General features: G+C 33.5%; 1 protein-coding gene and 1 long non-coding RNA gene across 2 annotated transcripts; one reads left to right on the top strand and one right to left on the bottom strand.

The window, feature by feature from the left end:
• Positions 1-1235: 1235 nt before the first annotated feature.
• LOC121175100 (uncharacterized) lies at positions 1236-4746 on the bottom strand. The gene is made up of 2 exons (XR_005892150.1): positions 4585-4746; positions 1236-3102 (listed from the first exon to the last, which is right to left on the bottom strand). It is a non-coding gene; the product is annotated as an uncharacterized lncRNA (long non-coding RNA).
• A 27-nt stretch (positions 4747-4773) lies between these two features.
• Positions 4774-6882, top strand: LOC100785725 (cysteine desulfurase, mitochondrial). Its single transcript, XM_003517319.5, has 2 exons — positions 4774-6457; positions 6563-6882. The coding sequence occupies exon 1, from the start codon at positions 5000-5002 to the stop codon at positions 6371-6373; it is 1374 nt and encodes a 457-aa protein (XP_003517367.1). The 5' UTR covers positions 4774-4999; the 3' UTR covers positions 6374-6457; positions 6563-6882.
• The last annotated feature ends 7772 nt before the right edge of the window (positions 6883-14654 follow it).

Here is a 14654-nt window from a genome sequence, read left to right as displayed (position 1 = left end):
TTTCTAGGTCAATATAAAATAATCTAAAATAATAATTATAATGAGGCAAAAAAAAAAAGATTCAACTTATATGTCATTATTTAATAGTGTGATTTCCAAAAGATATCATACTTGATGTGATCTTTAAAGTTATTAGGTGTAATTATTTTTTTAAAAAGGAGATGTAATTAATCTTTAGATTGTGTATTCCCGTTCTTATAAAAAATACACTACTATTTAATTTATCCTTTTATTATTATTTAAAAATAATTATTATAATAATTATTCTTTTTCTCCCAAAATAATTTTAGTTTTCGTCTTTAAAAAAATTAAATTCACTGATATTTTCACTTTTCAATTAAATTCTCAAATATTTATTCTATTTATTCTTCTAATATATATTATTATCTTAAAAGAGATAATAATATATTTATTGAAAAAGAATAAGAATAATTTAGTAAACACAATTTTCTTGAGATATTTTTTTTCTTAATACGTGAGAAGAAATCTTAAATAACATCAATCAATTTGTGAGGAGGGAGTATTAACGGTTATTGTTGACTGTGTCTATCACATGTATCTTGATTTGAATTTTCTCGTCTCATAAGGTTGTTGACTTTATTCTTCTAACTGAACAGCATCTAATATCTTCTTATACTTTTTATACTTTTAATATCAACTAAATGATTTAATAAGATATATATCAAAAGTAAATTTCAAATACATATTTTATCTCTAAAATTCAAATAAACTCCTAATATGTATAAGATATATTTTCTAGTGTTTTTAATGTCAATCGAACAATTTAACATGTTTATTTCAATCAATCAATATCAAAATCCTTAGTTCTAACTTGATCTTTTTTTTAAGTTATCAACAATTAAAAATATATCCCAACATAAATTATTTATCACAAATATAACATTATTTCTATGTTAAATTTATTTATATTTAAATTATAATTTAGGTATTAAAAATATTTATTTATTATAAATTTTAATGTATAAAATAAATATTAATTTTGTGTATGTATATGCCAAAATATAATTTTTTTTACTATGGTTAAAATAGAAGTTGAGGAACAAATTAATTAAGTTTTGAATTTCTAGACATCAATTGTTTTGGAGAAAAAAAGGCTAAAAATCAATAATCATAGAAAGAAAGTAGTATGAATAATTTAAATCTTACAACGTCTTATTTTCTCTATATAGTAAGTATTGAAAATGTTTTTTTTAATTTCCTAGATATTAAATATATTTATAAAATAATAGGTGAAATTCATAATAGAATATGGTCAATATGTAGCATTACACTATTCTACTATAAATTTGATACGTATTGGCCACATGAAGATGTATTGTTCTTCATGTTGGCCAAATAACAATACATCTCTTAACCAAAACAAAAAAAAAAAAGAGTAAGATTTAAAGAAGAAGAAGCATGATACAATTGATTTATTTGAATTATCAGTATCACTTCGTGGGAACAATATCATTGTGAATGATTGTTGTATTTGTTCCTGACGAAGATCAACATACTATTTCACATGACCTCATCCTAATCATTTGTAGAATTAAAAACTGCCTTGATAATTCCATTTTGGATTGTTATGATCATCTCTGGTCAATGTGTTAATTCTTCTTTCTCTTTCTGTGATTCAACTGGTTCATTATGAGCTCTATATACATTTTTACCTGAATCAATGTTCTCATTCTCAACCTGCCCGACGTCATGATTATTCCTCGAAGACGCATCTTTTCCTTCAACAATAGAAGAATCAGAAGCACTGCCTGGTTCATCATGACCATTGTCATTAATTAGCATTTGCTTTGCCACTATATTCTCCATTAGTCACATTTCTCTCATGAGCTCCTGATGAATTTGTTAAGATGGAATCAACTTGTTCCACTGCAGCATCTGACAACGTTTTATTGTGGAAAATTGAGTCCTTTACCTTGGAATTTTCAGATGTTTCAAGCTGTTTTTCAGTTCTATTTGATGTTGTGTTAGTACCATTATGCAAGTGAAGAGCTTCTACATGATCACTCGGAGGCTTATTAGGCTCTTGCTCCCGCTTATCTGAGTCAGTAATGGAACTTTTTTGTGAATCATTCTTTTTCTCAGCTTGATTCTCACTAGCTACCATTTCCTTGGTTGGTTATTGTGACAACAGAATTAGTCATTTGTGTAGTTTTTGGTTGTGTTGCATTTCAGACCCTCTCCTTTAGATGAACATGAACTAGTTCGGTACCATTTGTTTGAGACTCCAACTCAAATTCATTGTTTTCTCTTCTGTCAGATTTTTTTGTCTTGTTCAAACCTTCATTGGAGGCATAATTTTCCTCCTCAGCCTCCTCATTGTTCCTTTCACTGTTTTTATCCTGAACTCGATCTTCGAATGAATCCACTTCCCGAATCTGATCATTTTGTGTTGTAATACTCTCCTCTTTATCTTCTTGCTTGTGATTCCTCCATATGTTCCTTTGCTTCTATTTTGTTTTGATTGATCTCTTCATCCTCCTCATTATCTGTCTTTGTTTCTCTCGTCTCTTCTTTTCCTGTCTCGTTTTTATCCTCACTAATCTCTTTACTTTGATTGTCCTCTTCCACCTTATTTTTGTCGTCTTCATTCTCCTTTGTTACACTATCACTCTCCTTGATTGCCTTATGCTCATTGTCTGACTTTCCTTCTTGTTGGTCACCGAATTCTCTTCAGTGTCTTGATCTACTGGATCCTTTCTATGCTCAGATTTTTCTTCGTTGTTATTCTGCTCATTCTTTTGCTTTAGGATCTCATTTTCCATACCAGTAACATTATCGGTCTTCTTTTGCTTTTCATGCTCGTTTTGTTCTTCATCCGTTTCCTCCTTGTCCCTTGTTGCATCTAAGATAGATGATTGCTCCACGTTAGGATGGGGGTCTTTCCTCCCTAACTTCACAACCTCATTGTCAGCTGTTGTCGCTTCACCATAGGATCTTTTTTTCTCACGAGAATGTTGAACTAGTTAAACCATCCAGATACAAACGCCAAGTAGAACACATATTTGAAGAGATTCACCTTGAAGTCTTTGCATGTCGAATTCCTCAGTTGAGCCTCAAAATTTTGCCATTTTTCCTATATACCTGCCCAAAACGTTGATAGTTATTAGAGCATCTACAATGAGACTTGTTTAACAAAAAAAATTATAACTTATAGTATGTCATTGTTTAAAATTAGAAAAAATTGTTTATATAAAAAATCATTATTGATGTTTAACTTTATATTAAATATAATAGAGAAAATATAATATTTGTAAGTAGCTTATTAATAAACATACCCAATGTAAAGAAATTTAATTAAGTTGTTTAAGATTGAGGTGACATAATTAGATTGCTTATATAAACATCATTAAAGATGCTCTTGGACACAGAAAAAGAGTTAAAAAAAATTCTCCAGCAAATTTCGTCAAACAACTGCTAATTCAAGATTCAAATATATTACTCAGACCAGACCCACTCTAAGAAAAGCACTTACGAGAACAAATATTTTTAACAGTACTGTGTAATCCACACGGTCCACGGATCATAGTTTACAAAAATCTAGACCACAACTGTTAAGTGTACTCATCATGAAATTTGGCTATATCTATCAATGTTATAAATTTCTAATTCAAATTATCAGCAGGCAACAATGGAAAGAGCAAAAACGTATTCGTATTCTGAAGCCAAAACAGTTGGAGAGAATAACATTACAAGCATGTATGACCAAGAATAAATAATTGCTGAGAGTGCATTTACATTGAAAAATAAAAAAAAAAGATAACAAAAGTGCAATTACATTGAAAAATAAAAAAAGGCGTTCTTTAACCAAACTGAAATATTAAATTGAAATTTAAATATATAATCCAAATCAATTGTTTTTTTTGGTACAAAAAAAAGTTTAGGTGAGACTAATTCAATTAATTACTTTATTTGCTCTAAAATTGAATTAAAATAATTGCAATGTGTTTAATTTTCAGATTATTTTTACCCGAATCATCTCCTCACTTGATAACTCTTTATTTTTTAGCACAACTTTTTGTTTTTTTTTTTTTAACTTTAGTGTATATACCTTTCATCTATTTTTGTTTCTATATTACTATATTCATAAGTTTTTGGAATTAATTTATTTTGCTTCTTTTTTTTCAGTCTACAAAAATAGAAAAAAATGTTTTGAAAAGTTTTAAACAAACCATTTTTATCAAATAGTTTTATTTTTATGTATTGACTGTCTAGAAAATTTTATATTGTCAAAAAATTAGAAATTATTATTGTAATTTTAAGATAATTATTATAAAAATTAATAAATTTATTATATTTAATAGTTTATGATAGAACTTTTTACACCGATAGCCAATGCATGGACTGTTAAATCATATAAGAATTTTTTAAAAAAAAACTTTAAAAACATTATAATTTTTAACTAAAGGCATTTCATTTCTTAAGAAAATATTATGTTAATTTTTACATTTAATAGTACTTTACACATATACGTCAAAGATAAATTATATTACAACTTTATATCAAAAGTGAAATAAATAAAAAATTGGTGAATATTACGAGTAATAATACTAACAAAGCACATACCAGGAAGAAACTGGGTTCTGGGACTTGAACGATTTTGGATGTGATGGCGTCCTCACTTCCTACCAAGAAGCAAGCAACCAGAAGTTAGAGGAAAATAACTTTTTATGCCAAAACTGCAAATGGCAATGGCATCTGAGTGAGAAAGTCATATTTATAGATTGGAAAAAAGGCAAAACGACGTCGTCCACTGTCAAACCCCATCCGCGATCATATAATAGATAAGTTAAGTCGGTTACACTCAACTAATTCTCCACCGTCAGATTCCCTCTGTTCGTCTTTATCTTCAAAAGCCCCAAATCAAATCCGAATAATAATTAGGTTTTTCTCTTCGTCTTTCATTTTCTTATTCTTCACCAAACCGATAAGCAGGAAATAGCTAGTGAGACTAATCCATCGCACAAACCTCACCGATTCAATGACCTCTAAGCTAATTGCTTCCAATCTCCGTCACCAAATCACAAAATCAGCCCAAAACCTCCGCCGCCAGCTCCTATCCACGGCGGCGGCGGCGGCAGTGCCGGAACACGATGGGAACAACTCCAACTCTTTGGGAATGACGATGAAGGGCGTTCGAATCTCCGGAAGACCCCTTTACCTGGACGTGCAGGCAACATCTCCGGTGGACCCGCGCGTACTTGACGCGATGCTCCCTTTCTACATCTCTCGCTACGGAAACCCTCACTCTCGCACCCACTTCTACGGCTGGGAATCCGACGAGGCCGTGGAGCACGCGCGCGCTCAGGTCGCTTCCCTCATCGGCGCTTCCCCCAAGGAGATAGTCTTCACCTCCGGCGCCACCGAGTCCAACAACATCTCCGTCAAGGGCGTCATGCACTTCTACAAGGACAAGAAGCGCCACGTCATAACCACGCAAACGGAGCACAAGTGCGTCCTCGACTCCTGCCGCCACCTTCAGCAGGAGGGTTTCGATGTTACCTATCTTCCCGTTGAATCTGACGGGTTGATTGATTTGGATAAGCTTAGGGCTGCGATTAGGCCTGATACCGGTCTCGTTTCGGTTATGGCGGTGAACAATGAAATTGGAGTGGTTCAACCGATGGAGAGAATTGGGAGGATTTGCAAGGAGTTTAATGTGCCTTTCCACACTGATGCAGCTCAGGCTTTGGGGAAGATTCCCATTGATGTGGAGAAGTGGAATGTGAGTTTGATGTCATTGAGTGGGCATAAGATTTATGGCCCTAAGGGGGTTGGGGCTTTGTATATGCGTAGGAGGCCCAGGATTAGGGTTGAGCCTCAGATGAATGGGGGTGGGCAAGAGAGGGGAATTAGGAGTGGGACTGTTCCCACTCCTTTGGTTGTGGGGATGGGTTCCGCGTGTGAGGTGGCGAAGAACGAGATGGAGTATGATGAGAAGAGGATTTCTGCTTTGCAGCAGAGGCTGCTTAATGGGATTAGAGAGAAGCTTGATGGGGTGGTGGTGAATGGGAGCTTGGAGAGGCGCTATGTGGGGAATTTGAATTTGTCATTTGCTTATGTTGAAGGGGAGAGCTTGCTCATGGGTTTGAAGGAGGTGGCTGTGTCCAGTGGCAGTGCCTGCACTAGTGCTAGTTTGGAGCCTTCGTATGTGTTGAGGGCGTTGGGAGTTGAGGAGGACATGGCTCACACTTCTATTAGGTTTGGAATTGGGAGGTTCACTACAGAGGCCGAGATTGATAGGGCGGTTGAGCTCACCGTTCAGCAGGTGGAGAAGTTGAGGGAAATGAGTCCGCTTTATGAAATGGTCAAGGAAGGGATCAACATCAAGGATATTCAATGGGCACAACACTGATTATCAAGCTTTATTATTTAGTTATATTGTATCCTTGATGTTACATTACAATTAAGAATTTACCCTGGTAGAGCTATTTATTAGGTATACACCTTTTATTTAAATGATTGGTAGTTTTACTTTTGTCTGAGGAAAGACATGCTTTGGTACTTTATGGGCTAACCAATGTTGGTGTTATTATGGTTTCAGATGAACCTCTCCCACACTTCTTCCTAGTTTCCCCTTCCTCGGCTTAAGGAATAGCGATTTCAAGTTTTGCTCTATCTCTGTTCTTGGATCGGGGAGAGGGGGAGCTGGCGCAGGTACCTTGGTTTTGTTTTGCATTTTTGGTCGTTTGTACTATGGTATTGAACTCGTCCAGCATTGAGGCACAGGCCTCTTTCGCCATTTCTAGCTTTGCTCTGGAAATTGCTACTTGTTATACTAAACATAATAAAAAGATATAAACCCAATTCTCTGTAACTTATGTCTGCAGTAAAAAAAAATGTCTACTAGTATTATTCTCTAAACTTTTTTTGCATTATTTCTTTCCTTTCCCTGTTTTCTCTGTGAAAGAGATTAGAATTTTACTTTTAATATTATTGTGTTGCAATTTTATATTCAATTCTATCAATCATATAAAATATTTTCATTCAATTTTCTGTACTGTGCGCGCTAGGTAAGGTGTGATTTCGTTATTATCATTCCAAGGAATACATGGAAAGCAACATAATTACTATGTTGATGGAATAGTGTTAGGATCCCATTGCAAGGTAAGGACACGTCCAACATTATAAGATTCTAGTATGGGAGTTATCAGACTTTGGGCTTCTAATTACAACAATGAACTTTTGTGGAGTGGTTATTTCAAGATTCTTATTAATTGGTATTAGAGTATTTTACCATATTTCTTAGCTACGAATGAGCAGTGTGGGTGGTGACATCTACATTCCAATGTTTGCTTGGGACTAGTCATCGGGATTGTGCATATAGCCAACCCGTGTGGGCGTGACTTGAGTTTCATATTTCATATTGAAAGGACGAGATTCTACTGTGAGATCTATAAGGTCTTAGACTTCCAAGTTCCAAGTACAGTAACTTTTGTGTGTTAAAAAAAATACTAGTTTTTGTGGTGGCATTCTACCTAAGTTCTTGTCCATAGATATTATTTTTGCTTTCCCGAAAGTATTCTCTGAACCCTTACCATGCTTTTGGATATGTCAATTCAACCGGGTGATTCATTTTAATTGGACAATTAAAATTCTCTTGGTTGAAATGACTTGTTTGTAAAAATTATTTAAAAGGAAATTAAAATGCTGGTATTTTTATGGGGCAATTAATTGTACTAAATCAATGGAATTTAAAATACTACCAAAAAATAGAAAATTTGAAATTCCACGCCCCTAACTCACTCTCATCGCCTCGTGACTCCACGCTCAACTCACTCTTTCACTCTCATCGTCTCTCAACTCCATGCTTGGAACTCGCTCTACTCTTGTGTGGTGATTCAAATTGTGTTCTCACTCTCTCGTGCAACAATTCACCCCTCTCACTCTCTCATGGTGGTTCACACTCTTGCGTGGTGGTTCAAAGTGTGTTCTCACTTTCTCTCACACAGTGGTTCACGCTCTCACTCTCTCATGGTGGTTTATGCTTTCACTCTCATGGTGAGTTCATATGTTCGTATTGTGTCTCTGATTTTTGTTAATGTGTTTTGTTATTTAATTTTGTTGATTTTGTTTTTTTATCTAGGGTTTGGCTTTTGATGATTTGTTTGTCTCTTTCTTTTCATCTCTGTATATCTCTGCATTTGTGCACTTGTCTCGGATGATTGCTAACTTTTGATCTACAAAAGCACCACTAGTTGATAACCTAATCATGAAGAGTAGTACTTATGAGAAGGTTACAATTTAAAAAAATTATATCAGTTGTTAGGGGTGGGGTAAATGATGTGGCTTACACCAGTATCAGTAGCAATAGGGTTTCCAATACGGTTTAATTCTATCTCCAGTCAATGATAGTATTGTTAATGAGTGATTGTAGGCCTGGGATCCGAGCCTTGATGTCAGATTCCAAATGTTGAAAATTTAAACATATATTTAACAAAAAAAAAAAAAAAAAAATAAGGACGATAATCAACTCAGCAATTTGGAAACAATCGGTTGCATCCCAAGAGTCAATGCATCCATTGAATTTCAATTTTCAAGTAACACCTTCTACTAGGACCACAATTCTGCATACCTTAGATAGCACCTTTCCTAGATGCACAAAGCCCATTCTGGAAGCAAGATGTCTGCATTGCTTAATTTTCTGAAACTACAAAATAACTTTTCCCGTGCTAAGTTCTTGGTCAAAGGACAACATGAAGGAAAGACTTTTCCCAAGGAAAAGGAAAACCTTGCAGCAAGTGAATGCTTACCTCAGCTGCGTCAGTACCCTTGTCTATAAGATTAATCTTTGTCAAAACTCCAAATGTCCTTTCCCCTGAAAATTAATTTTTTTTTTGTGCAATTTCCAGGTTCTTTGTATTAACTTTACATTTTTTTTTTCTTTTTCTAGCAAAAACCTTTTCATGGGAAAGTTTTCTGACTCTAAACATTGAAAGTTGAAAATCTGTTCTCAACAGTCCACTTGTGTATAGAAATTTCCTACCCTTTTGGTACTAATTATTAAACAAATTAGTCAAGTAATTAATCTGGTTTCTGCTTGGGGCAGGAGTTGGAATTCAATAAGCTGATCAAATTATGAACTAAACTGAATTGGGAGTTTAAAAACTGGACCATTTTTAACAGTGTACTGAATGAAAGAAACGATTCTGTTCAGTTTTTGCAAATTCTAGTTTAGTTAAATTAAGGGAGAACCGTTTTCCAGTTTGGTTCAATTTCATTTTGCAAAGGCTACAAACGTGCTCTGGTATTCATTATTATTATTTGAAACAATCGAACATAGAGTACAAAGCCTGTTGTTGATTAGGGGTAAAAGATAAAATATATGTTGTGGTTGATATTCTGTTAATGGGAATGAGTGTTGCCATTCCCTTGTGTCCATTGTCACTCCCCTTTGTTAATGAAACTAGTAATTTAAAAAATGTATATAAAATTTAATTAAATAAGAGTGTAATGGCAATAGACATTTGCTCTGTTTTGCCAGGCTTCTTTTTTTTTTTTTTTTAGTTATGAGGGAGGAGTGCGAAATGACTGAGGTAGAGGAAATTCCTATTCTAATGACAAAAAACTGCATAGAATTCAATCACATAATTTAGTATTCAAAGAAGTTGAATTTTCCTATTCTAATGACAATAGGTCCGTTCTTGTCTGCACCTTTGGTTTCTTCAGTTAAATGTACTGCAACATCATAGCCATAGAGAGAATACTGGCTGCCAAGAAATGTTAGAATGACTGCATTTGGTTTGCTTGATACTCCTGCTGATTTAGGGGCTAATTCTGAGTGTGTGAATACAAATGAAGCAGATTTTGTAGCTATTGCTACCAGAGGTAACATTATGACTATGACAATTCCACCAATAACCTGACACATAATAAATTATGTGTTAACACCAATAAATTTTATATTCTTTTAAAAACTATATCTTTATAGTAATTTTATATTCTGTTTCGTATAACTTATTATTATTTTTAATCTTCTTTAATATAACTTTATTTTTAATCTTATTTAGTATAACTTTGTTTGGGTTTGCTTCATTAGGCTTGAGGAATGGTTTAATATTGAAGGATTTTTTATTGTTCTGTGTTATGAAGTTTGATTTTCTTTGGATCCTGCTAGTTTGGACTTTGGATTGCATTCTTTTAATTAGGAAATGATCCTTGGCTTGTAATTACTAATCTTTTAGAAACTACATATTTGACAATTTTATAGGAGTTTGGAGTGGGAAGAAATGAATGCTAACATAGTTGACATCGTAATTACTTCAAGAAAATGTAAAAGAGAGGAAGTTAAGAAGATAATTAAAATTGTTTCTGCTTGTGCCGTTTATATGATTATGGGTGTAGTAGCATGATATCATAACAATCATTTTGTTAAGGAACCAACCCGCAATTGGGAATTGGAATGTCACAGTCACCTTAATCGTCTCATTAAGGGTTAATAAGAATGCATTTTTCAAGCTTTGTAGAATTTTACAAGAAGGCAATGGATTAGTAAGAATAAGAAATGTTTCAATAACTGAAGCGATGACGATGTTTTTACATATCCTTGCTCACAACCTTAAGTATAGGGTTGCACATTTAGATTATTGCAGATCTAAAGAAATAATTAGTAGACAATTCAATAATGTCTTAAGAGATGTAATGAAACTGAGCAAATACTATTTGAAGTTTTATATATATAACCTATAAGGTTCAGAGTCAATTAAATGAAGTTGGTTTAAGGTAAGTTTATCAATATTTAGGCTAGATTAACTAACTATAAACATTTTTCAGAAACTAAATATATTAATAAAGTTGTGTTGTTTGTAGGATTGTGTTGAAACACTTGATGAGACACATATTTCGATGTTAATTTCCCCTACAGATAGGCCTAGATATCATAATAGAAAAGCTAATGTCTCTGTAAATGTGTTTGCAACTTGTGGTCCAAATTTAAGGTTTAGTTATGTGTTGCCTGGGTGGGAAGGGTCTACCGGAGATTCTCGAGTATTATGAGATGTTTTACGTCGTCAAAATAAACTTGAAATTTCAACCGGTAATATCTCTTGTAAATAAATTTTTATGTAACTTATGTAGTTCAAGCCTATGATTTTTTTAAACAATTGTAAGTAAGTTCTTTCTTGTGGATGCAAGATATACTAATGGTCCTGAATTTTTAGTGCCATATTGAGGGATTAGACATCATCTCAATGAGTGAATTGGAAACACCCCTCAAAATTATAATGAATTATTTAATCTTCATCATACAAGTGCACGAAATGCAGTAGAAAGGTCGTTCGGGATATTGAAAAAAAAAAGATGAATTATATTAAGAACTCCTTCATTTTTTGATATAAAGATATAAATAAAAATTATAAATGTTTTTTTTTTGTTATACAATTTTATAAGAGATGAGCAACAAACTATTCAACTTTCAGAGGCTCGAGATTGAGAGCTTTTTCTGTTGTTGATCAAGAGTTAACTCGACCAACAAAAAGAGTTCAAAATAATGTGACAAATGATGTCACAACTATTCAACTATTGAAGAGTGGACTAGATTTCAAGATACATTAGCAGTGAATATGTTTGCTAATTATCAAGTTAGAAAACTTTGCTTAGGAAGTGTTTTTTTTATGTAATTTGTTATTGAAGAGAGACTTTTTTTTATGTATTTGGTTTAATTACATACTATAGGTTGCTACTTTAAGAAAAAATTTTGGTGACTGCCATGTGTTTCTTCAGAAAAATAAATATTTATTTATATAATCTATAATTGTGTATTGTATGTGATATTTGTTATGTGCAATTAATCATGTTAATAGAATTAGAAAAAAACTCAAGTTTCACATTGACTAGAGATAGTATCAAGATAGAGCATATAAGGTGAGGACAACCCTTACTCTATGAACTAGCTTTTAGGGTTGAGTTAGATGAGGTGACTTTGATACCAAACCTTAATAAACAACAATGGACTAAAGCCCTTAAATGTAAAATCTCTGGAGACAGTAGTTTACCTACACGGTAATCAAACTAGCCCCCCACCCGGTGTTTTTGTAAGGTGGCGAAAATAATTAGAGCCAAGTCATGTCATTCTTGAGAATGCATTTAGGTTAATGCCAAAAACGATAGTGGTGAAAATATGCTGGCAAAGGCGTTATAGAATAGAATAATATGACTTACTGGTCCATCAGCATCAGATGGGAACTAAAGTATGACTGAATGGTATGTAGTTCAGCGTAGTACATTTTGTCCACGCCACAGGGATGGGGCAACTTCAAAACCGTGTTGCTGATATTTACAGCACAAAAAACTTGAGAGGAAAAAGCTGTGTATGAAATCACAATTCCTTTTCTCCCGGTGGTCCCGAAGCTAGTTTTTCACTTGTCTCCGTCTTGACCTTTGCACCAACATTCTCTTTTATCTTTTCGAGTTTTTCATACCATGTGTTCATGTTCATGGTGGAGCTCCTTTCTTAATTCTACTTCTCCCTCACGTGACTGCTGCCACCCTCTGTACTCCTATCATATTTTCTTCTTCTCTTGCCCTTTAATTAGCTTCATCTATATTATTATGGTAATCCCTTCCAAGTGTCCATGTAAAAAATAACAGAAAAGGTTCTTTCGATCTGCATTCACTTTTAACGTAAATCTTATGTTCTTTCTCTAGTCATTTTCCTCCGTCTCACAGCATTTTATAACGCCTCTTTTGGTTACATGCAACGGTTCAAGTATTTAAACATAAAAAAAAAATTAACATATCTATACGAGTATCTTTATTTTTCTCTTAATTAATTATCTTTTTGGTACCGAAGTTTGGCAATCAACCACTGAATGAGAGATGGTACACGTGATGGCTAGAAATACACAGGAAGCTAAATAAAACTATAGAAGTTAATAACATTTCACTTCTTACTATTGGTACGGATGAAATTCGTACTAAAAATAATTTCCGTTAATAAAATAGCTTCTTTCATGTTGTGTGTTTCTAACACAGACCCATTTATGGTTATACTCCGCATAACTTTGGAAAATTGCGTAACCATTTAAATTTACAGCAGGTCAAAAAGCTTGTTCTCGTTTTCAACAAGGTATGCTCATGGAATAGAAACTATGCTCATTGAGGTTCTAATTTGCTTCACGACAAATGGGTTTCCAAAGGGTACTACTGTTGCAGCTTATTTTTATGCAAAGGCTGTCACGCAAATCCATCAATCATGAAATCAATCCACAGTATGGAAACCATTATCGTAGTGGATATTCGTAAAATAAGATGAATTGTCCAACCGTGGAACGTAACAGATCACATGCAAGTTCTTTTTTGCTGTGAAGAAAAAAATTCAAGTTTGCCGCAGTTTGGATCAAATATTTAAATCTTGGTGTATGATACTTTTTTGTCAATTTAGTAGGTTAATTTTAAAACTTCAATTTAATCTTCAATGCAGAAAAGGAAACTGTTTATTGTATAACTAAAGGGAGATGATTCTTGTTGTTTTCCTGGATTTTAGAAGAATATTTTAGAGACATATGAAAAGGATACAAAACACCCAATAGATAGAAACAAGTATATATAATACGCTATTAGTCATTTGACGTTTAAATAATAGAACTATTTCAATGACATTTTCGAAAGAACAGAAACAAAAGTAACAATTTGTTCCAACAGTTGTATCAAATTCAGGTTTTCAGTATACTACTACGTTAAATATTCAAAGAGAACTATACTATTTACAGTAATTCTGGTTAGTTTGAGTAAGATTATCTCCTGCAGAAATACCATTGATCTGTAAAAAAAATCTTTGTAAATATTCTTTTTAACTTCGGCATTCTTTACACTAAAGAAGCCTGTTCTCTTCCATCTATTCAATTCCTAAAATGAGAAGTGGAAATCCTGTGAAACACTCCACTAAGTTTGCTTACTCAAAACAGCATCTGATCTCCTGCCTTCTTACTATTGATATACCAATCAACAGGTTCATGATGGGAAAGGTGTTACATCATGTGACTCGTTATTGTATTGTCATTTTGAATAGAAATCACAAACATGGGTTTCTTTCCAACTAACGATCTCCCTCCATTCACGGACACAGCAGTTCCCAAGCACGTTATTGGAAAAACTGCTGCCAATTTCTTATTGATACTTTAGAATTTTTGGCCGTAGATATCATGCATCCCACTGCTTCCTTTCGGTGGCTAGTTATCAGTGCCTATTGTCATTTGACCACACAATATATAATAATGATTCTCGTTTTGTACAACTCACTGTAGAGTCAAACAGTGGCGTTGCATTCATAATATATCAAATTGGTAACCAAAGTGCGACTCTAAACATGTTACATCACGGGTTTTTTCAGTAGTTATAGATATATTCAGCAAAATTAGATTTTTCTGACGGGTATTTACTACTATTTAGACTCCAATGTCTAGCGTCTACAAAATCAACTCAGATATGGTAAGATGACAGACTAAGTGGGGTTTTCGTATTTATTTATTTTTTTATTTGTTTGTTTTTGTTTTAGTTCATTCAAGTGAATAAAACTCAACCATTATATCAGAAACTGCTTGATTTCATTTGTAAGGTTTTGTTCCAAAAATTTTGTAGAGTAGATTGATCACTCCAATATAGGGGCACGGGAAACAGGACAAATCATATGCAAAATC

This window comes from Glycine max, chromosome 1 (genome assembly GCF_000004515.6).
Source record: "Glycine max cultivar Williams 82 chromosome 1, Glycine_max_v4.0, whole genome shotgun sequence".
NCBI classification, from domain to species: domain Eukaryota; kingdom Viridiplantae; phylum Streptophyta; class Magnoliopsida; order Fabales; family Fabaceae; genus Glycine; species Glycine max.
Note: the sequence above shows the minus strand (reverse complement) of the source record. Positions and strands in the feature narration are given on the sequence as shown.

What these genes read in the sequence shown, in the direction of transcription:
- LOC100785725 (XM_003517319.5), top strand. Translation starts at nt 5,000, where the DNA reads ATGACCTCTAAGCTAATTGCTTCCAATCTCCGTCACCAAATCACAAAA.